General features: G+C 39.0%; 2 protein-coding genes and 1 long non-coding RNA gene across 6 annotated transcripts; 2 read left to right on the top strand and 1 right to left on the bottom strand.

Annotated features, from left to right (window-relative positions):
• The first annotated feature begins 1,695 nt into the window (after nucleotides 1-1,695).
• Nucleotides 1,696-18,880, top strand: rassf7b (Ras association domain family member 7b). Its single transcript, XM_062989712.1, has 6 exons — nucleotides 1,696-1,826; nucleotides 12,417-12,568; nucleotides 13,351-14,234; nucleotides 16,277-16,433; nucleotides 17,146-17,253; nucleotides 18,580-18,880. Exons 2-6 carry the CDS (start codon nucleotides 12,466-12,468, stop codon nucleotides 18,591-18,593), a joined length of 1,266 nt encoding a protein of 421 aa, XP_062845782.1. The 5' UTR covers nucleotides 1,696-1,826; nucleotides 12,417-12,465; the 3' UTR covers nucleotides 18,594-18,880.
• LOC134304137 (uncharacterized) lies at nucleotides 2,750-21,452 on the bottom strand. 4 transcript variants are annotated; one of them, XR_010007763.1, is made up of 6 exons: nucleotides 21,368-21,452; nucleotides 19,920-19,961; nucleotides 17,981-18,071; nucleotides 17,134-17,606; nucleotides 6,242-6,350; nucleotides 2,750-3,116 (listed from the first exon to the last, which is right to left on the bottom strand). It is a non-coding gene; the product is annotated as an uncharacterized LOC134304137 (long non-coding RNA). The 4 variants fall into 4 exon arrangements; XR_010007765.1 differs by having other exon boundaries at nucleotides 17,298-17,606; XR_010007764.1 differs by lacking the exons at nucleotides 19,920-19,961; nucleotides 21,368-21,452 and adding an exon at nucleotides 18,395-18,629.
• LOC134304136 (PHD and RING finger domain-containing protein 1-like) lies at nucleotides 21,042-23,542 on the top strand. Its single transcript, XM_062989713.1, has 6 exons — nucleotides 21,042-21,100; nucleotides 21,760-21,890; nucleotides 21,986-22,069; nucleotides 22,178-22,305; nucleotides 22,645-22,927; nucleotides 23,325-23,542. Exons 1-6 carry the CDS (start codon nucleotides 21,097-21,099, stop codon nucleotides 23,412-23,414), a joined length of 720 nt encoding a protein of 239 aa, XP_062845783.1. The 5' UTR covers nucleotides 21,042-21,096; the 3' UTR covers nucleotides 23,415-23,542.
• Nucleotides 23,543-24,161: the final 619 nt, after the last annotated feature.

Below are 24,161 nucleotides of genomic sequence, written 5' to 3'. Positions count from 1 at the left end.
ATCTGATTATTTAAAAAGCGTCCACATTGTTTTAAATCTTAAATATGAGAAAATAAGCTAAACTGTGTCTCTGTGGTTGATGAATGTACATAACAGACTATTTGCACAGTCCAAATACGTATGAGTGGAAGGGAAACTAAATCTAAAGAGAAGTTTTTAATAATGTTTAAATATTCCCACGTTAAAATGCTTCTGTGCAGGACGTTTGTATTGTTAGTCATCTTACTCATCAGATCCTAAACAAAGACTCTTCTAAACAAAGTTCCAGGAGCAGGAGGGTATAGGATGGAGGATAGGGGTTAAAGGGTGGGGGTTGTTGGAGAAGATTCAGAAAGGGTGATATTAAAGGTTAGATAATGAAGTCACTGTTTCTGCTCTACAACTGTGATTCCATCAGATCTGAATCTAAAGCCTCCAGAATCCCAGCAAGCAGGTTTATTAGCAGCTAGCTTTCTAAGTGCAGGTATGAGGAAACGTAACTCGCCCTCTTGTCACAATGAATGATTTAAGATTATGATGTAAGATTATACTACATAAAGGGAAACTTGAGTAAACATTACATTTTGTGTTTTTTGTATCATTGTATTAAATAATAATAAATTATATTAATCTTGTGAAAAGTAACTGCTTCTTTGCTAATCAATCAACCGGTTCAAATGTAATCTAATGTAGCTAATTGAAAACATTTATTTATTTCATTTCTTACTCATTGTAAACCTTAAAGTCAACGTTTAACTGTCACCTTAAAGTTCTTACAGAAACACTACGCCATGATCTAAAATAATCGAGAAGAAAAAAGTTCATATATTTATAGATTAGTCTAATTCAGTATTGACTTTTTACAAACTTGCCATTTGAATTCACTGAACATAATTTGGAAGGGCACACACCTGGGTCTATAAGGGCGCACAATTTACACTGCATCACACCCATATAAGAAACTACCCGTGAATATCCACAATCAAACTGCAGCAGGGAACAGATATAGGCTATTAAAGGTTATTAAACAACATTTCAGGGCATCTGGGCAGAAAGGGCATTGGTCAGGGGGATAGAAAAACCCCAGCTTAAGAAAGAACCCAACAATGGACATGTAAACATGTCAGACTGGACAAGTCACGTTTCTACATCCAGTACTACACTGGAGTGACTTCAGGGAACGTCTCAATGACCTTAAATCCCAACTAAAATCTGTGGAGAAACATGAAGATGGGAGTTCACAGACACTTGACATTCAATCAGACAAAACTTCAAAGGACCTGCCATGAAGAAGAAGATAAACTGACTAAATCCAGCTGTGCAAAGATTGTGGAGATGTATTCAAATAGACTTGCAGCTAAAATTACAGCCAAAGGGGCTTCTCCTTTGAAACCTATTTAAATCATGTCTACATGTTGCATTATAGGTGATTAGGTGTAGATTTATGGGTAAAATTATTATTCTAAATCAGTTCACAACAGAACAATGTACAAAACGTCAAGTGGAAAAGCTCTGAATCCACTTTAAATAGTACAGGACTGTCTCATAACCTGAGTGAATGTCGAGAATAAGGGCAAGAGACATTGAGAGAGAGAGAGAGGAAGGGTGAGAGCATTTTGTGCTTTGTACCTGTGGGAGGGAGGAGCATGAGAAGGTCGTGGTATGTGCCAGCATAGCATTCTAGCATTCTCACTCAGACTCATCGTCCATATTGACCAGGAAACACCTGTTGGATTTTTCTTTTACATAAGAAGTTATAAGACCTGGACAGTACTCAGTACTTTGTTTTTTTGTTCAGTATGGTGATTGGGAAGCCTGTCGCTGAGGAGAGAGCTTTCAGCCAGAAGGTAAATATAGCCTTGTGTGCCTGAACAGCAGGTTTGTCTAGTTCTTTTACTGAATCAATCATGGTGTACCTGATTTTCTACCTGTGATCATGTCTGCTCTAGCCTTTACACAGACAGAGAGCAACACTGTTAGATTTTATAAATTAAATCTGATTATAAATGCATAATAATCTTAGTCTTCTTTAAGGATTTTGAGCTGAACTGTTGACGATAGACTATTAGACTATAGACATGTCTATATGTCTAAATGTCTAGATACTTCTATTTGTTTAAAGTACTGTAGTGAATATTATATAACAGCTTTCTGTAATGACGTGTGACTAAAGATCAGTCATGGTAGCTGATTTTCAGATTTTTAATTATTAATTATTTTTACAAAACAACATTATCATAAATTAAATCCATTTTTAAAAGCCATTTAAAATATTCTGATTGCTCTTAATTCATGTTGGTCTGAACTACCACTCAGGATTATTATTGTTATTTAATTGTAATTGCTAAATACTGATGAATTTAAACCAAGGGTTCTCAACCTGCGCCTCTTGGAGCATTTGTGGCTCGCTACACATGGAGGTGTGGCTGGCACTTCTGCGCCTAAGGCCTGTTCTTTCAGTACGGTATTGCGTATGTGCGGACGGCAAGACCGGCTTGTTGTGGCTCAGCTTATGAAAAGTTGTTACGTTTGAGAAGTACTGATATTAACAAAGAGATCAGTCTCATCACCTGACTGATGGCACATACTCAATCTTCAATTTTAATAAAAATAAAATGACAACAGTAACATGTAGATTACATGTTGTGAATTATAGTTATTATAGAAATGTTATCAGTACTCGTTTCTGTGGACTTTGTTTCTGTTTACACAACCTAAAATAAGGGAGCCATATAAAGGAAAAACAGAATAAATTTTTAATAATGCTGTACATGTTTGATGTTAGACAAATGTTTGCCTGTAGCCTATATAATTATCATTTTTCTAGACACATATTTAAGTGGATTTAGAATATAATTCATGTACTGACTGATTTTTCAGCAGTATTTTTGCACTTGAGCCTTTTAACAAAACAAGTACCAACAAAGTACCAAAATAACGTCATGTTACAACTGTTTAAAAGGAAATGATCATTTGCATAGTTGTATAATTTACTTCCCTCATGTTCTGAATCTCTATCAGAAGTAAAACTAGATACAAACATGTTCCGTGCTGGCACCATCATCGCTTTGTGATGGTTGGCTGCACAGATGGGTCATCTTTCTCCAATGCCCTCGTGTCAGCTGTAGCAGATGCCCCTGAATATAAACAGATACAAACAAAATAGAAAATGTTACATAACTGTGATGTACAGGGGTTGGACAAAATAACTGAAACACCTGGTTTTAGACCACAATAATTTATTAGTATGGTGTAGGGCCTCCTTTTGCGACCAATACAGCGTCAATTCGTCTTGGAAATGACATATACAAGTCCTGCACAGTGGTCAGAGGGATTTTAAGCCATTCTTCTTGCAGGATAGTGGCCAGGTCACTACGTGATGCTGGTGGAGGAAAACGTTTCCTGACTCGCTTCTTCAAAACACCCCAAAGTGGCTCAATAATATTTAGATCTGGTGACTGTGCAGGCCATGGGAGATGTTCAACTTCACTTTCATGTTCATCAAACCAATCTTTCACCAGTCTTGCTGTGTGTATTGGTGCATTGTCATCCTGATACACGGCACCGCCATTGGATGCACATGGTCCTCCAGAATGGTTCGGTAGTCCTTGGCAGTGACGCGCCCATCTAGCACAAGTATTGGGCCAAGGGAATGCCATGATATGGCAGCCCAAACCATCACTGATCCACCCCCATGCTTCACTCTGGGCATGCAACAGTCTGGGTGGTACGCTTCTTTGGGGCTTCTCCACACCGTAACTCTCCCGGATGTGGGGAAAACAGTAAAGGTGGACTCATCAGAGAACAATACATGTTTCACATTGTCCACAGCCCAAGATTTGCGCTCCTTGCACCATTGAAACCGACGTTTGGCATTGGCACGAGTGACCAAAGGTTTGGCTATAGCAGCCCGGCCGTGTATATTGACCCTGTGGAGCTCCCGACGGACAGTTCTGGTGGAAACAGGAGAGTTGAGGTGCACATTTAATTCTGCCGTGATTTGGGCAGCCGTGGTTTTATGTTTTTTGGATACAATCCGGGTTAGCACCCGAACATCCCTTTCAGACAGCTTCCTCTTGCGTCCAGGGTTAATCCTGTTGGATGTGGTTTGTCCTTCTTGGTGGTATGCTGACATTACCCTGGATACCGTGGCTCTTGATACATCACAAAGACTTGCTGTCTTGGTCACAGATGCGCCAGCAAGACGTGCACCAACAATTTGTCCTCTTTTGAACTCTGGTATGTCACCCATAATGTTGTGTGCATTGCAATATTTTGAGCAAAACTGTGCTCTTACCCTGCTAATTGAACCTTCACACTCTGCTCTTACTGGTGCAATATGCAATTAATGAAGATTGGCCACCAGACTGGTCCAATTTAGCCATGAAACCTACCACACTAAAATGACAGGTGTTTCAGTTATTTTGTCCAACCCCTGTAAGGTTTGAAAATAATTCATGATCTGTTCTGTTAGTCAACAACCCAAATTCACAGCATTTTGGACCATGATCAGCCCCGATATGGCAATTTAGTATCAGATGAGGACATGTCTAGCTTTCATTCGTCACTGCTATTGTTTAAAGCCATTAATAACTGCACATAAGCAGGCAGTATTTAATTATGGTAACAGGTCTTTCTCCACATTTGCTTTCATTGGATCCCATTGGAATCATATAGCTAGCATTCCCCCCCCCCCCCCCCCCACACACACTTTCTGAGGAGGGTTTCGACTATCACTACACACGTGTGGTCACAAGCCACATCTTTTCACCAGTGTTTAGAAATACATGCTAAGCTCAGCCAAAAGCACAGCTGAGGATTCAAACCCTGGATATAAGTGGTGATGGGCTTGGGCATGTTTTGGACATCCCAAAGGTGCTCAGTGGGATAAAAATTATGTTTCTCTTTGATCCACTAAAGTTCTTTATGGACCCCTCTTTGTGCACAGGGACACAGTCATGCTAGAACAGAAAACAGCCTTTGCAAAAGTGTTGCCACAAAAGTTAAAAGCATACAAATTAGATTTTAGCAAAGACTGCCTGAAAAACCTAAACTACATCATTTGAAGCGGTGTTCATATACTTTAGGCTGTATGGCACAGGTACCCATTTGAGAAAACGTTAAATCCTGTATTCATGTTGACAGTCAGTTGTGCTGATCATGGTGAAAACATGACATGACGTGAAGTGTTAGAAACAGACAGAAGTCAGCGTCTGCCCAGGAGATACAACCTGACCTGACATGTCGTCTACAAACAGTTTACAGCACTGAGAGGAAACAGTCTTTCATTAGCATGAATGCATGGCATGCCTGGAATACCAAGTAAATGGTTTATTTAGGGTTTGATTATATAAATCACCGTTGTTAAGATTAACTAGTTTAGACAAAGATCTAAAAGTCCTTGTGCTTGTTGTAAACAGTCTGAACACAATGACACCTTTTAAAACAGATCTGGTTTGGTGGTGCAGCACCAGGTTAATGGACAGGTGGATTCAAACATCTCATCTGGTCTCTGTGAAGCATCGTGTCTCAGTTCAGTGTTGGTTCCCATTTATGGGGTGTAATCTGGTGGCTCCAGACCCACAGTGACCCTGATAACGATAAAACAGTAATACACTGTAGAGCACTAATGGTGCTATTATAGTTGAATGATGTTTGGGACATTGTGGTTAAGTTTTTTGGAGAGGTGACATTTTATAATGCACGTATGATACACACGTTGGCGAGTTAGCTCAAAGCTAAATAAGCTAGATAAGTAAATTGTCTCTGTTGCAATAAAGCTAACACACCTTCCGCTCGTTATATAACAGATGACACAATATAAAAATGTTGCATTTGTAAATAAGAATGCAGTTCAAATCTGCTATAGCGTAGCACGTGAATCACATAACTCACTTAGCAAAAGTCTATTAAGCTTTAATATGTGTATTAAATTATTATTTGGATGATTCTTTTTCCTGTCATCAACTCACCATCTTAACATTACAGAACCAGTTCCAGTGTGTTTTCTTAGTCTTAATATGTTTGGATTTGGTGGAAAGGTGTCAGTGGGCCGCTCTACATGGCCGCACTTACAGCATTACGTTTAAACCTGTGTACCCAGAGTACTGATACCTGGAGGAGTTGGATGAAAATTGTGAGAGATGTTGGTGACCACAACATCCGTGTGCTACACTGATCATATTGTTTACCTCCAAAACAAAGACGGTTTTAGGAGCTATTTTTTAAAACATGACATCATTTTAAAGTCCAGGTGACTCACCCCCGCTGTCTTTTTTTATCTCCACTCCTGTGTGTGTCACGGAGCTTCATTTGACTATGCAAACTCCGCTATCCGGCCAAGGCTCTTCTAATACATGAAGCTCCTGAGTCTGTGTGCAGAATGAAAGCGTGCATGATGAAAAGTACTCTGCACCTTTCTGATTAGCTTCAGTTACACAGAATAGAACCATACAAAGAGAACCCGAGTGAAAAACACAACATAGTTTCTTTTGTGGAGGGAATAATGTTATCCAGCATACATATCACTGCTGTATGAGTCAGTTCCTGCTGTTGGGGGGGAATCGGGAATTTCACACGAGATGAATGTAAGATTATCTGTTCATGAGCTGAAACAGAGGTGTAATAGGGTTATACAGCAGGACGATAATATGAAAACATTAGTTTACATCTGAATGGCTGAAAAATAAATACATAAATAAATAAAAGTTTAATGAGCCCTGAAATGAGCAGTTTATGTCTAAAAGCCTTGCAGAATGTTGAGGTCCCACCACAGTGATTTTAAAGACTAATAGTAAACTTAGTTGCTGCCTAATGTGGAGCAACTAGTTATTACAAGCAATTACTTTTTATATGCTATTATAAATAAATGATATACATTTTTGTGTTGCTTTTTTTCCTCAAGCTCTTTTTGTGTAAAATGCTTTTAATACAGTAATCTGAAATTACTAAGAGTGACTATTATGCAATAACAGAGGCCATGTAAAAGGGGGCAAATACTTTTTCACAGCACTGTAGACGGCTCTGTATTTGAAAGAAAAACATTGCAAATGATCTTCTATGCTACAGCACAAACATGAGCTGTTGAAAGAGGAGCATTCAAACATCATAAGTTTGTTCATTTTGTTTTCACTGACCGCTTTATCCTGGTCAGAGTCACTGCGGGTTCAGTTCCAGTGGGCAGAACTGGGCGCAAAGCATGAACCCTGGACAGGGCACCAATCCACCAATTCACAGCACGGCTTTAGCCTCCATTAGTGTAAATACTACCTGGCCAAAAGTATGCAGACACCTGATTGTTAGACATCCCACTGGCATTAATATGAAGCATTAATAAAGAAATATTCCCCTCCCTAGATGCACTAGATCCCATTAGTAGTAGGCTAGCATAATTTATCGCTGGGCCACAGGAGTGCCGGTCTTCTGGTCTGTACTGATTTTTAAAAATCAACAGAACCTCAAAGACAGGGTAAAGTTGGCAGGTTGATCCACCTGAAAAACCGCATACCACAGGTGCACTGCCGGGCCCACACTCATTCTTTAGCCAGCTCACAGAGTGAACGAGAGAGCACACACTCCTCCCTTCGTACACAAAGAGCCAGCGAGGTTTAAATACTTCGGCCTTGAGAGGGCCAGTTTCGCCCCTTCAGCTCACACACGAAACTTAATGACTGTGTGAAAAGCGACTGAACCCGCTGGAACTGGTTCACACTCTCTCTGGAATTCAGGCGGTAAGTTTTGCTTCCGTGTGTGTTTTTTATCTCTTGGATCTCGATGGACCATTCAGATTCAGATTTCAGAGACAGAAGCCACAATTCTGGTCACCATATTGCATAGTCCTTTCTAATGAACTATTGAGTTTAGATGTTTCCGCCACATCCACTGCTAACATTTTTACTTCAGTTCTATAAAATAAATTCAGCTTCCAGCACAACGGTCGCCTGTGCACCTATCAAGGTCTATAGAAAATTTGAAACTTTATGTTAAAGCCCACAGTGTTGACAGTGTCTAACAAACTGGGCAGGTGTCCACATACTATTTGCCATAGTGTGCATTATAACAGTCTCTGTTATTTGCATTGGAGCACTGTAAAAAAACCAGAACCAGAAAAACAGAAACGTCTTTGCACAATTGGTCGGAAGTGATTGGTTCTGCTCTCTAGGTGAAAGGGACATTTCTTCCATGTCTTTCCCATTAATCATGCAACACTAGCCAACGGTGTCTGGTAGCTTGTGTGTATAGCTTAGCATTAAGATTTTTTTATTCAGGTGACCCACCTCAAACTATAAGAACAGAAAAAGCAAATATCGGAGCTATAGTAAGCATAGCTGTAAGAAACTACAGCTAATGATTGTTGAGGGTCATTACAGGTACACAGGACAGAATTTTGGAGATTATAAAGGGTACAAAAGAAACATTGGCAGCCCTAGAATTATAAAATGCTAGACATTTAGCAAAGGAGTCTGCCATGCTTACTTTTGTGAGCAGTAAAGATATTTCATAATGTTCTCTAGACGTTTTAATCTCATTTCTAATTAAAAGAACTATAAAATATTGACCAGCGCAGGTGTATTTTAAATCGGGTAAAAGAAAAAAAGGACCCGCCTCTGTTTGCCCTTTATGTACTGTTTATACTGGAACGTTTCCCAGTCTGGACATCGATCAAATTTCCATGTTGATGGTGAAACATGGAAAATGTGAGTGGAAATAATCTCTCGAAGACGCACCTGTTACACTCTACAGAAAACTACATCCGCTGTACTGAATATACAGTAGATTATTCTGAACTCCTGAGGAACACAGCCACGCCTTTATGTTTCATGTCAGCAGTCCTGACCCGGTGGTCACGTGAAGAAGGCGCATTTTCCATATGGACTGTGTTCACCTGCGCGACTCTGCGCTCTCAGCTGGTCGACGAAACGTCCGAGCGCTTTAAAGAGGAGCCTGGAGAACAGACGCATCTTTTGTGAGAGGGAGCTAATCAGATGCAGCGGGGCTGAGTCAGGTCACGGGTGTGTAATTACACACAGATAAGCCATCTCCGTTGATCAGAGAAGGACGTTTCTGAGACTCTGTTTACTGAAGCCTAGCAGCAGCTTTCTAATTAGTGTCTCTGTTTGAACCTGGTTAAATTATTTGTAAGCCTGCGTCAGTACTGAGTAACATGTGTGGTATGTGGACACCCCTCCACATCCGTACTTAACAGGGGTATAAAATTAATTCTGTATAATAAATATATTATGATTAGTTAACACTAGTCGCCTGGTCAGAGCACTGACCTCAAACACACCAAACACATTCGGAAATAATTTGAATGCTGATTGCCAGCCTTTATATCCATATCCATCAATGCCTAAGTCTTTTCACTAAATGGTCACAAATTCCCACAGACTCAGCTATGCTCATGGTTTAACAATGGAATATCCAGCAGGTCCTGGGTTGTTTTTTGAAATATTTAACCCAGCCAGCATTCCAGCACAAGAGCTACTCCTGATAAATCGAGTTAATTATTAACATTAGCAATCAGCCATCATAAGTAAACATTCAACCCTGAGAGAATGGACTGTATTTTCTTCACACACTTTGACAAAAAAATTCCATTTGATAACAATTAGTTATTTTCATACAGATCTACAAAAACAAAACTGATAATGTCCAGGTAAAACGTGAATATTACAGAAAAGCCAGAGCTTATTTACTCTGCAGTCAAGCTTAAGTCTTTTCTACGAGGAAAATCTCACAAAAACCTCAAATTGTTGGTAAACACATTGTGTTCTCTTAATTTCAATTGGTTTTACATTGAATGCAATATAAGTGTGAATCACTGGCTCACTAAAGCCCACTGGATTCTGAACGTGTGACCCAGCAGTTGAGAAACCTCGCCCTAGATTCAACTCAGTTAAAGGTGAAACAGTTAATATTTGAAAACTAAATATTTAACACAAACGAAGTGAAAATCGTAACGTCTGTACCCCTCAGGCACTTTTAATAATGGTGTGTCCTTGTATGACCTAACGATAATGAGACGTTCACTGTCGGGTAAAACCACAAACAAATTCAGTACATTGAGTATAATAATGAGTTTTTAAAGCTGCGTTACATAAATGATTGGGAATTCTTTGCTTACATGTGTTACTATAAGCAAACCAAAAGCTGGGCTGTTCTTAACTGATTCGTAGCCAATCATAAGCTGTTCTGTTCTTGGCTTTTCCATATAGATAAATGATTGGGAACGTCAGTAGACACTATATCTTCTAAACCGAAATGTTTTCATACACTGGGTGTGAACAGGACTTCGATGAGTTTTGTAGGATGAACTGACTGTAATCCAGGGCTTTGCTGTGTGTATTTTCGGGTTGTGTAGGTATTACTACAGAGCGCAGATCTGATCCAGAACTGAAACTGTAAACTGTTCTGTGGTTTGGAGCATCACACTGATAATTAAAGGCTTTACAATTCAGTACAGCATGAATGTCAAATATTAAAAAAAGATTAAAATGTGTGTTTGTTTGGGATGTTGTGACTCAGAGGTAAAGGTACTGGACGACTGACTGGAAGACTGAAGTTTTAAGCTGCTGTTGGGCCCTTGAGCGAGGCCTTTTATTCTCAGTTGCTTGAACAATATCCTGTATTAACAGGAAGTTGCTTTGAATAAAACCGACAACTAATTGCCAGATTGTAAATGTCTCTGGACTCGTAGCTGACCACAAGCTGTGCTGTTCTCAGCCGATTCGTAGCAGAGCATAAGCTGTCCTGTTCGATAATTCCTGATAATTAAAGGCTTTACAATTCAGTACAGCATGAATGCCAAATATTCAGAAAAAAAAAGATTGAGATGTTGTGGCTCAGAGGTAAGGGTACTGGACTATTAACTGGACGACTGAAGGTTTAAGCTGCTCGACAAAAGTGACAATTAACTGCCAAATTGTAAATGTCTGTGGAATCAGACACTTAATGGTTTAGTTTTGTAGCTGGAAATATGCATATAAATGCAATCAGGGAATTGGACACGACACAAAATAGGTGCTAAACGATGATAGACGACTACTGCTGAGACCCAGGGTTTGAATCTCCAATACATACAGACATGATTGGCTCTGTCTGAGGGGGAGATGGCTGAGGCCTCCTGCCCAGCAAACCTGATCAGAATGAAACAGTGGTAAAACATGTAAACAGAATGACATGAAATGAAAATCCCCTGAACGTCAATTCAGATGAACGTGTGATGCGTCTACGACTGGTTTTTAGTCAACTGAACCATGGAAACAGATCAATATTCCATTTGCAGCAGCTTTAGGTGTCAGTGAGTTTGCATTTAAATGAAAGAATTTGAACTGCATAAACATTTCTCACTGACCTGAAACCCCTGAACACAACTGATGTTCCTCAGATCTATAAACCTCAATCTGCAGCTTTTAAAAGCCACCAACAGGCTTCTTTCACAACTCCACAGCTTCAACCAGACGTAACTTTTCAGGATGGACGTGAAAGCTTAATTTGATTCTGATTAAGCCGTTCTAAAACTAGTTTTAAAGTGTGTTTGGCTTTCTGCAAAGCACCAACTGCACTGCACTGGCAGCAAAGCAACCCCATACTTGACTGTAGGTACAATGTTGTTAGGTTTTCATGCCTTTTTTGTTCTCCCCAGAAAATACTTCTGAATCTGAATTCATGCAATAAACCGAAATGACCTTGTAGAACTTTGTGCACCAACATTGTTGGAAATTAGCGCTTCCTCCAGTGTGTTGACATATCGAGATTATTTTCTTGTCTGGTGCTTTAATAATTACGGATACATCATTTTTGCCCTTGTGCTCCTGTTGACAGATTCATGCCACAGCAAGAGAAATGACGTACAATTTTACTGTAGGGAATAATTTTGGCTCCGTGAGGCTTCACATGTCCTACAAGTGTTGGTATTTTCAGACTCGTAATGCAGCATTCCTTAACGCTCTACACCGGAACGTCAACATCCGTGTGTGAAAGAAATGTTTGTTACTTTTATATCTATAAGGGAACCTTAAAATGTTTCCACATTTTATATTTTGGTTGGAAACAGTGAGGGTTAGAGGAGTAGTAATCGGTCGTGTCTGAGAGACTTAGAGACGCTTATAGTCCGGATTTAGCTCCATCCACCTTTTTGGAAGCTCAAAGAAGCGTTAAGGGGAAGAAGATTTTCATGTGATGATGATGTGAAAGTAACGGCGCATCTTAATAAATAGAGTTAACAAAAAGTGCAGAATTTTTTTGAAGAACCCTTTTACAATCAGAATATCTTGAGACTTAAGGGCCTTCATCAGGGGCTCAGCGGTGGCAACTTGGCGGTGATGGGGCTTGAACCAGCAACCTTCTGATTACTAGTCCAGTACCTTAACCAGTAAGCTACCACCGTCCCAGTTCTGCTTGATCATTCAGTCATGGTTTTTTTCTCTCTCCAGGAAGACAGTGCCATGTAAAGCAGTTGCTGCATGAAGCTCGTACACAGCCATGGAGTTAAAGGTGTGGGTGGATGGGGTGCAGCGTGTTGTCTGCGGCCTGTCCGAAGAAACGTCCTGTCAGGATGTGGTCATCGCCCTGGCTCAGGCTATAGGTATGTATTAGCATTTAGCTTCTGTGTGAAACTAAAAAATAACATGATTACAGAAGTTTTATTCTTGTGCATTATTGTAAAGTGTATAAGGGGGAACACAGACTAGCATGAGGTACGAGATATCAGCAAACCATGTCCTGGGTGCAAAAGAATTAAAGCAGGACAAACCAAAATTGTCCTGTTGTTGCTACTGCTATTGTTTACAGTAAATGAGTCATATTTACTCTCTGAGTTGGGTAAAGAATGTCGTCACAGCTTCACCTCAGTGAACTTCTTCTTTCACAGGTTCCCTTAGGCAATTGAAAACAGACAATAGCACATCAGGTGCTGCAGGGAGAGTTCTGGATTTGGATGCCTAACCTATTTTACTGTAGGGTGCCAAGCTATACAAATAGGGCATTGGGATGCCAATGTTTACATCCCCCAAGGCAGCTGCTGCGGATTGGATATCTCATAACGTCCAATCGGCTCTGCTTCTTACTGCAGTTTTGGGGCTTTAAAAAAGGCAGAACTCTAAAACACCTCACTGGATAAGATATGCTCTTCTCTAGAGAAAATTAGACTCCTTAGGCTTCTTAAACAAGTTTGGGAGGATATGGGGCCCGTTTCTCCAGTTGGTGAGAGGGACAAATCTTTCACTCACCCCAGACTAACTTTAATGGCTAGTGGGTTGTCTTATTCACTCTAGATGATATACAGTTTAGATAGATAGATTATGTACAATTTTCTTCTTTGATTGAAGTTCACTGGCTTAAATAATTTTTATCATTTTTTCATTCTAGGACAAACAGGTCGCTACGTCCTTGTTCAGAAGCTAAGGGACAAAGAACGACAGCTCGTCGCTAATGAGCGCCCTTTGCAAGCTTTGGCCAAACTCGGACAGTTGAGCAGCGAAGTGCAGTTTATCCTGCGGCGGACTGGCCCCACCAGCAGTGAGGGATCTGACCTAGACCGACCTCCTTCTCTCCCCAAACTCCTGGAACCTGAGCCTCCTAAGAAAAAAGAGCCCAAAAAGGCCCTCAGCTTTAACCTTGGACCATCTACCTCTTTACAACCAAGTGTTAAGCAGCCCAAAAGGGTGCCAAGAGACTCTACAGAGCAAAGGGCACCCTCCGGTCCATCTGGTCCATCCTATGCACATGCTGGCCCGTCTAAAGAAGAAATCTTCCGGCATATTCTTCAGCAGCAGAGCAGGCTGCAGGCTCTTCAGGACCACTTGGAGTCTCTGGACTCCGAAGTCTGGACTCTCGAGCAACCGTCACCTCCGAGCCTTTCTCCAGACCTTCTGGAGGAGATGGACTATCTGGGGGAGACGTTCAGGCGCAATGAGGCTGAACTGGCCCACCTGGATTACTGGGAGTCTGAGTATCACGCAGAGGTTCAGAGAGAACAAAGCATGCTCAGGCAACTGAGAGAGATTCACGTAGCTCTGGACGATCACAGTCGGAGGATTCACGAAACAGAAACTGTCTGCGGGAGACTGGAACGGGATAGCCAGCTCCAGGCGGACAACAGGAACGGCATCCGCCACGCACAGGTCAGTGTGGAGGAGTCGGTGGGGAATGTACGAGCACAGCTGGATGTGGCGCAGCATCAGGGATCTGAACTGGGTTCTTCACTTGAGGGGACTAATAAAGCTTTGAAGGTGGCAGACGATCTTCTGCAGGTACACAGTTTTTTAAAAAATCTGTTAATCTGTTAGCGCTGGTGCTACGATGCTCAGTTTGCTACTGAACAACTGAAAGACTCAGTACAACAATAATCACTGTACAATAACACTAAAATACTCAATACTGTATAATCAACACCATAAACATCTAATTAAAATCTAATTGATTAGATCAGAAATCTAGATGTAAACAGAGGTAAACAAACGTGCTGTACAGAAAGCAAAGATAAGTCTTAATACAAGAGGCAACTGACAAGAGAAAATCCCACCTTTTCTTTATCACAAAATGACTTCTAAAAAGTTAAATAAAATACAAATAATAATAATAAACAGTGATTTATGAACAGCTTTTTACTGGATGTTCACTGAAATCTTAACTATATTAACCTTATTTAACTTTTACTGGGAGGTAAAGAGAGTATCTAAACTTAAATATATGTATGTATGTATATATATATACATATATATATATATATATATATATATATATATATATATATATATATATATAAACTTTGCTGTGCCAAGCTATTTAATGTTTTCTTTTTGCCAGACACACTAATAAACCCATAATATTGGGTTGTAAGTACAATAGTAAGTAAAAAAGATCATAATGTTTTATACATTTTTAAAAAAGCATTTTATTTAATTTTATATTAAGTATTTTTTTATTAAGAATATTTGCCCAGACTTGCCACCAAGTCTGCAACCAAACGCAAGTTTATTCGGAACCGTGCGTCACATCTGAAAAACTTAACTAGAAATAAGGTTAAACAAACAGATCAGTGTAAACCCATCATGACTAACATCACCTCAGGCCAAAAAACATGTTACTATCTGCATCACATCCTCCTTAACCGCCTCCACTTCCCACGAGAAGCATCACGTACCACTCCAGTGACCCGCCAAACACCGTGTGAGAGTGCAGGACACAAGAGCAGAAGCTTTTAGTCAAACAGAAGTGTAAAGCAAGTACAAGTATTAACCTAGAATACAAGCAAGAACCAGAAGATTACCGAAAACTAATACATTTCATCAGCAGTGGATCAACATAAATGCAAAAGTATGTGGACACCTGAGCATCAGATTCCAAAACACAAGCCAGTCTCCAATCTTCTGCAAAAGTTTTCCACACGATTTTGGAGTGTGTTTGTGAAGATCTGTGCACATTCAGCATTTCTAAGGTCTGGCTCGCAATAAACATCATAATTAATTCCAAAGCTGTTTGAGAAGGCTGAGGTCAGGGCTCTGTGTAGTCTTCCTAAAAGTTAGACGTTCCTAACCCATCTAATCATGTCTTTATGGCCCTCACTTTGTGGTAAGAATTTGGTAAAAGATAGATGATCGACTGGCCGAAAAGCAAATGTTTATTTTAATCGTTTGCTTGAATACAAATGTTTTGCTGCCTCCTTGTGGCTGCTGTAATGAACTACTGATAAAAAACAGGCAGCAGCATTAAGAAACTTCGGGTTTACAAAAGTAATAAAAAGATAAAGTAAAAGTCTGGATCAGATTCTTTCACATCAAGTATAAACAAGTACGATTTATAAAGCAGCTTACAAACAGGGGGCGAATTTAAGAATACAGGTGGTGGACAAAATAGTGGAAACTTCGTAAGAACATTTAGGACACTGGAATAGTATATAATTACAATAATTACGTACTTATATTTACAATGAGCTAAATGTTAAAGATCACTTTTGTAGCAATTTTACTTTTCTTATGATTTTAACATTTTAATATTAAAAAATGAACCATACAGACATGATAGGCTATGTCTGAGGGGGGATGTGCTAAATCTCTGCGATAGACCAGTGCCCTGACCCAAGTATTCCTGCCTTGCGGTCATTGTTTCCCATTAAAACCCGACCTGCCACAACCTGACCAGGTCAACACACTGGTATAAATGGTGGTATTTTAAATTTGGTCGTGCCTCTTATCCCTACCTGCAGCAAATCCAAACAAACCCTTACAGAAGTTTTACTATCATCATCTGGAACTGTTTATACACACACTGAACATTTTCTCTGGGTTTGTAGGTCAAGAGTAAAGAAGTGGATGAACTGAATAAGGAACTACGACAGTGTAACCTTCAGCAGTTCATTCAGCAAGCAGGGGGGTCTTCACCTCAGGTCAGCATCCAAGCCGACGACCAGGATCTCGCTGACCTCATGCCCGACGGACAGAGCGATGAAGGTATAAAATAATTAATTGTGTAAAACACAGCGCTGACCCTATTCTAAATGGTTTATTAACTACCATCATTAATGTTATTATTTCAATAATAAAACACTAATAAATATTGACCTCTACAGATTTAAGTTTGTGTGCACAAACCCAATTCCAAAAATGTGAATTAATAGTAAAATGCAAATAAAACAAACTAAAAATATATGTAATGTTTTACCATATTAACATCGCAGACTTGATTAAATATACACCGCTATCTCATTTAATGCCTGCAACCCATTTCAAAATAGTTGGTACACAGAAAATTAAGACTAGGAGCCAAGCCAAATTCTGCATGAGCTACAACAAAGCTTTGTAGTAATAGAGTGTAGGTGCTAGACTGAGCAGACAGCAGTCCAGACCTGTTTGCCAATGGAGAAAGGAGAATACAGTAAAGAACTGGTTGTCACAATATGGCAGATAGAAACAGATAGGAACAACCCAGGGACAGCAAAGAATCATTGCACCAACCCACCAACTGGTGCAGCCCACACTCAGTGAAGGTCTAAAAGTGGAGCCCGGCCTGGAAAGGGCCATCAAGCCATCTAATGACATTTAAGCTGCACAGATTAAAGCCAGCACAGGTTATCTTTGACCAAACATGCAGCATAGGAAGCTTTTTGTGTTTGTTTTAGATTTCTTAAACATTTATGTTCTTCACTTTTACCCTTTATCACAGACTCATATCACTCAGTGTTGGAGTTTAATCCTCGTACTACTGCCAAGCAGATCCTTGCAAACCCTCGCAGCCTTCAGAACCCGCTTCTGTCCAAGCTCCATCCAGAGGGTGTGTATGTGTGAAATGAGACAACCTGCCTGAGCTGCCTTCACCTTCCTTCTCCTGCGACTAACATTCTGCTGTGTTTCGGCTTCTCCTCTCTTTTCCATGGGGCTCTTCACTTCTGTTTGCACTCTCCCCTTCTGCGGGGCTGCATGTTAGAAATGCATGGCTCACACTGCAAGATAATCAGGCTGACTAGTCTTGAATGATTGTATTCTCAGACAATCTTCTGCTGTGGTGTGTGTATAACAGGGTTAGGAACCATCTTGTATTGGCTGGAATGTCCTTTTTTTTGGTCGGAATTGTCCACTAGCACACCAGCTCGGAGTTCGAATCTCAGCTCGGCCACCGGTCGATCCCTGCAGCAGACAAAATCGGCCACTAAGTCTGCTAGGTGAATAAAAATTTTGTGTTTGATTCATGATTCATTTTGACCAAGTACAATTAAAAAAAGTATATATAAGAAAAGTTACATCTATAAGTTCTCCAAAATTCTGCCTGATGTTTGGTTATTTGGGTCAATAAAGCTCCCATACTGGACAAAACGATTTCTGGACATCCTGGCTAGTAAATGATGGTAGAAAACCAGAAATGTTAGTTTCTTAAGATCACTAACTACAGTGCCATAATGTGATCATTCACTCTTTCCTTTCTTCAAACTGCATCTATATATTTAACACAATGTTTTAACATGATGATGTTCAGTATTGGAGTTTATTCTTTCTGAACTGACCTAGGAAAGTTAAGTTTTCCAGTCCTGTTTTTTCACACTGTCTTGTGTACTGTATAAGCCAGAAGTATCAGACTCCAGTCCTGAACAGCTCCTGCACACAGCATTAGAATCACTGCATTGTTAGATCCATTTTTCTACTGGGTCGTGTGTGTGTCTACACAGTTCTGGTCGTCTGTTTATGTGCCTATGAACAGTAAAAATTAAAGAATCCCCCATGTGCATAACTACATTCCATTCCATACAGTCCTGTGACAGTACACTGTCTAAGCAATTGAGGGCCCAACAGTGACAATCATCAGTTCTTCAATCATTATTCTATCTATATAAGAAAAGCAATAAACAATGACCTAAACAGAAACACCCTGCAGGGTTTAACATCTCACCCGTTCTAAACATCTGGTTCAGCCGACTTACCAAACTTTCAGAACTCAGAATCAATCAGAAGACTGAAAACTTGAGTCTGATACTCCAGGTAGAATCCAGTGACAGTTTAAAGTATTAGTGAATCAGAAGCTGCAGTTCTGTGCTGCACCGAAATAGAGTAGAAATGTTGGTGGTGATCTTCAGTAGAAAGCTGAATGCATTTTTGTCTCTTACAGTCCTGCAGTCTTGAGAGGTGGTGAAAAAGCTGAAATTACAAGCCTGAGGATCTAGTCACTGATCACTTTATATCCTGTCTACATTATCTGGTTTAAGTATAAGTATATATTTTGCACCATTACTTGGAATCTGATGTGAAAGTGTAATGTATAAGTATAGCCACGTGTTTGTAAATAATGTGTTATCTTTGTAATTATAAAACAGGTTAAAAACTTTTGAATGTATTTTATAAAATATGTATTTTCTGTCATGATTTCTACATACATCCAAAATCGACATTATTAAACAACAGCTACAAAAGACCTGACTGTGTGTTGTGTTTAATCATTTTAATCACATTAAGTATTATATCATGTTTACAGTGTTGGAGAGTTATGAGCCAGAAATACTGAAATTTTTCCTTTTCCTTAAAAATCTGTGAAATCTGTGATTTTTGAAAAACGATGTCCGTGAAATTAAGCATATTTTCCCGTGAATTTAGTGAATTAGGGCCCTCCTTACTCACAATCATCCATGTACAACTGACTTAAAATACAGAGCAAAACGCCGTGGATTTAAAACACACCAAAGCGACACCTCGTGGTCAGATTATACATGACACTGTATAAAAATGTGCATCACATGTGCAATACACACCAAGAGAGAATTTAGATTTATCTTATTATTATTTTTAAGAATACATTTTATATTTTACTTTCTTTTATATTCTTTATGAACAATCACATTTTACTCTGTAATCAGTTAAGCAGGAATTCTCTTCATTGTGCATTTTAAACTGTTACATAAACTTTAGTCCACTTGACCCCTCCTTATGTTTACTATAAACCGTATTTGCATGCACTATTAATAAACTTCAGCTCGATCAATAAAAGACTTGTTTGTTCCTTCTCATGATCTCCTGGTACCAGACAAATAATCAAAGCAGATGACATCATGTAAAACTATTTCATCAGGATTTCAACTTAACATTATTATTATTTTATATATAATAATCAAAATCAAATGCTTTTAAAGCAGAGTAAGCTCTGTGTTATTTGTTCAGCTTTTACAACAGCCGCTTTTCAGAGAAGGCTTCTCACAAAAAGTATGTTTGTGAAAATTTGTGCCTATTCAGTCAAAAAGAATTAGTATAGCTGGACACTGATGCTGGTCAAGAAAGACTTAATCAATGTTCCGGTTCATTCCAGAGCTGTTGAGTGGGGCTAAGGTCAGGGCTCTGTTCAGGTCACTGGAGTTTTTTCTAAACCAAGCTTTTTCCATGTCTTTATATACCTCACTGCAATTCTTGGAATGTTCATCAAGCGTTTTAAATATGTTTTCATCATAATAAAGTACTTACCTTCCTCATCGTTCTCTTGTCTCACCATGTTGATGTAAAAACCTGAAAAAAAGAACATTTGTTTCCTCTTAAGTCGGAAAAACCCATGAACACATATTAAAATGACTGTCAATAGCTACATCTAACACTAATTGCATTCTCTTGTCAGACATCCTTAAAATAAAAAGACATGTAGTGAAAGTTTGTTTTCCCATAAAGGTTGCTCTAAATTGCCTGTATATATATACTGTATATATATTAGGGCTGTCGAAGTTAACGCGATAATAACGCATTAACGCGACCTCAATTTAACGCGATTAAAAAAATTAGTGCCATTAACGCAAATTCTAGTTCATGTTGACACTTGACTGGTAGAACAAACGTTTTAATGTCGGACTTGCCACCGTTTTTCATTTGCGGTTTGTTAACATAATGTAACCGATCGTGGTAGTGATGCACTTGCATAATAAAGAAATAAATACATGCTATATTCACAAGTTGTCGGGAGCAGAACACTTTATTACACTTAATTAACTTCTTCTTCTGTACCGAATACCGGAAAGCTGAGTCGAGCACGTTAGTTCATGAACTATGGAAGCCCCAAAGGGTCAAAACACACTCACTTCGTGTAGAAACGTCCATCAAACCATCGTCACGATACAACCACAGAAAAGTCTGATACAATAACTACGCCTTATCCCATCTAAAGCACCGCTGATCTACAATGTTTGCTGATGGAGAAATTCTAACCTACAATCTGACATTTACTGCCTAGTATGTGAGTAAATAAAACTCCCTTACAGTTTTCTCTTGTCCCAGCAGTTTTTAACATAAGTACATTTAGCATAAAATGTGTTCACCATTTTAATTGTAACATTTCACTTAAAAATCCTTGTTTTCTATAACATTTACACAGATTTTTTTTAATGTGATTAATCGCGATTAACTATATGAAATTCTGAGATTAATCGCGATTAAAAATTTTAATCGTTTGACAGCCCTAATATATATATATATATATATATATATATATATATAATTCTCACTTATTGTTTAGTTGTGGTGTAATCATAAACAGCTATTCTACAGCTATACTAACTCATTCAAGGTTTCCGTGTCGATTCGACTTCAGAGAACCGACTCTGCAAAAGCGACTCTTCATCTCTACTATTATTGTAAAGTGTGCTAACACATTAGCATGGGTAAGAAGAGTTATATATTTTATTATTTTCATTCACCATCGCATTTAAGTAATGTGAGGGCTTTAAATACGCGGATCCGCAAATTCGGTGCTTAATGATTAATCTGTATATTAAGGAAAAGGCCAAAACAGAAGGCGACTCCAGTAGCTAGCATGCTAGCTACTATCGAATAAACGTAACCATAATAATCCTTATTAAAACAGTATAAACAGGGTTGCACTGCTTACTTTATAAAACATAAAGTAATTTCATTACTTGTAAGCTCACCGAAAGAAGCGAAAATATCTGGAAAATATTTGGATATCTAAGTTAAACACGGCAGGTTTTGTTTTCGGTGTCTAAGGAATCGACAAGGAATCGATTTTAAACAATCGACTCTCTGATCTTATTTAACTTTCATTTTACGGAGTCGATTCCGCACAGTCGTAGTAAATACCACTGTTCAGTTTATATGGGGGCATAAGGCATATAATTAATAATAATAATAATAATAATAATAATAATAAATAATAAATAATAATAATACAAATAAAAGATCATTACTGAGTTTACACAGTTTAATGTTTTACCAGATTGTCTGAACAGGAAAGACACAAACACAAAACCTTACGCAAGTTATATTAGACAATATATAATGGATGACTTTTTTCATTTTTCAGATCCACACAGTGCCATGTCTGAAGCTGTCCGATGCCTTATCTGTCTTAATACATTCAACGGGCAGCTGGTGGCCACTCCACAGCACTGTGAGCATCCTTATTGCCTTACCTGCATTACTGAATGGGCCAAGGTAAGTGGATTATTTAAAAAAAAAGATTATTGCAAAATATTTGTAATTGTGTACAAGGACAAATTTTAACGAACATTTTTGTTTGTTTGTTTTAGACCAAGAATTCGTGTCCTGTGGATCGACTGGAATTTAACGCACTTTACCAGAGGAGTTGTGTTGGAGGGTCGATACAAAAAATCGTAATGCACGTTTTTGTACTTGGACCGTGTTTATTTAAGCAGTTCATGAATTCAGCCTCCACTCTGAATGGAATAATTTTCAGTCATGATTTGTTTTTGTGTTCTGAGGTCAAGGTAGAGCTCTGTAAGGGTGGCAGATTGGAAGACGATGGCACTGATGAACTGAGTGTTTGCGACAAATGTGGCAGAAGTGATCAGAGGCACCTGATGCTCCTCTGCTCTGCCTGCGACTCAAGGCAAGACAGACTTTAGACATTTACAGTTACAGCATTTTGCAGATGCACCTGTTTTGTCTTCTGTATTTTCACATTTCTTACTGGATTACAAACAGACAACTGTCTGAGAAAATTAGTACAGTATAATACTATAGTATAATGTATATTATAAAGGCAGATGCAGTGGTAGCTCAATGATTAAGGCATTAAACTAGATGATTAAGGCATTAGACTGTATTTAGTCACAATTGTAAGTCAAGTTGGACAAAACTAAATGTCATAAATGTAAATAATACAAGTAGTTTTTCATGATATGTGGGTCAATGAGAAACTATAATCAATACTTTGGTTTGATTTTAGGTATCATATAGGCTGCATCAGCCCACCTTTAGATGCAGTGCCATCTGAGCATTGGTTCTGTCATGAATGTACTTCTGAAAACCAAAATGCCAGCCTCTCCATAGAGGAGAGCGATATAGCTGAAGATGAAATAATGGACTTGCTGTCTGAAGTTGTTCCAGTCTCCAGCCGCCTCAGACCTTCCACTACAAGACAACATACTCTTACTGTCGGCACTCGCACGAGTGAGAGGATTCGACATCAAAGGAGAAGAGTGCAAACCAGACCCCCTAGCACTGTCCAGGTTACTTAAAGAATCTTGTTCTTGTATTATAGCTATTTTAACTAACTAACAAATATGCTATTAAATGAATTTTACACTTGTAATTTATGCAATGCCTGTTATGTAACGATGGTGAATGTCAAAGTCAGGGATCTTGGGAATGTTGGGCTGATGGTTCCTCGTAATTTATGTGTTGACTGCAGCAGATCTGATTAACGTAAAGACCTGAGTGACTCTAATAAGGGCCAAATTGTTTATGTTTGCTTGTTTGGAAGCAGGGGTCAGAGTGCAGTGGCAGCCATTGTACAGCGCCAGTTGAGCCAAGAGCATTAAGGGCCCAACAGTGGCTGCATGGCAGAGTCGGGGTGTGTGTGAAGGGCATTTGTATTTTAAAAACATTTTGGTTGTGTATTTACAGCATGTTCCCAAATACCTTTTAAAGTCAGCTGCCCGTAACGAAGACGCCAAAATGAGCTACTTTTTCCTCAAATACCGTGGACTCAGATAGACGGCTCGCCTACAGGACAAAAAGAAGAGGACAAAGGGATTGAGAACATGTTCTACTGTTGATCTGTGTTTAAAATAAATAAACTGTAAATAATATAAATGTAATAAATAAAAAAAGGATTGAGGACATTCGTATACTGTTGATCTGTGTTTGAAATGAATAAACTGTAATTTGCAGCATTGCAACAGATAAAATGTGTGTTGCCCAGTGAAATAGGTCCTTGGTACTGGGATTTGATTCCCATTCCCAGTTGCTGTCTGTAGAGAATTTCATGTTGAAAGTGAGGTTAGCAGGTCAAACTTTCTGCTGTCAATTTTAGAGCAATGGGATTCTTTCTTGAAAGACAACCTCCAAGACCATGGAAACAGCTGACTGTGGCAGCTTATGTGCATAATGTTCCAAAATGGAAAGAACCTTTTAGTAGGTGCAGTCAAACAAGTTCTATTTATATTGAGAAGAAACTGAGAAGTCTGTTGTAATCATTAAAGAGAATCAGGAGGCCATGGGACAGAGATAAATAAGTGTATAGAACTGCTCCTATGTTGGCAAGGATTATTTAGCATAAAAAGTTGAATGGTTTTACAAAAAATAACCTTACCACCTGTGATGTTTTTGAATACCATTTGAATGTGCTTACAATATACCAATATACCATACTTGAAAATTGACCACCTAAACTTAATTATTAGGAAGGGTGTCCGTATACTTTTGGCCATCTAGTATAAATGTAGAGCAGACTATTTGTAA

The sequence above is a fragment of the Trichomycterus rosablanca genome, chromosome 27 (assembly GCF_030014385.1).
Source record: "Trichomycterus rosablanca isolate fTriRos1 chromosome 27, fTriRos1.hap1, whole genome shotgun sequence".
NCBI lineage: Eukaryota > Metazoa > Chordata > Actinopteri > Siluriformes > Trichomycteridae > Trichomycterus > Trichomycterus rosablanca.
This window is presented reverse-complemented; position numbering and strand designations above follow the sequence as displayed.

Coding starts and splice junctions, on each gene's coding strand:
- rassf7b (XM_062989712.1), top strand. CDS start 12,466: ATGGAGTTAAAGGTGTGGGTGGATGGGGTGCAGCGTGTTGTCTGCGGC. Junction 12,569..13,350: donor CGCCCTGGCTCAGGCTATAG/GTATGTATTAGC, acceptor TTTTCATTCTAG/GACAAACAGGTCGCTACGTC. Junction 14,235..16,276: donor TGGCAGACGATCTTCTGCAG/GTACACAGTTTT, acceptor CTGGGTTTGTAG/GTCAAGAGTAAAGAAGTGGA.
- LOC134304136 (XM_062989713.1), top strand. Junction 21,891..21,985: donor GCATTACTGAATGGGCCAAG/GTAAGTGGATTA, acceptor TGTTTGTTTTAG/ACCAAGAATTCGTGTCCTGT. Junction 22,928..23,324: donor GACCCCCTAGCACTGTCCAG/GTTACTTAAAGA, acceptor GTGTATTTACAG/CATGTTCCCAAATACCTTTT.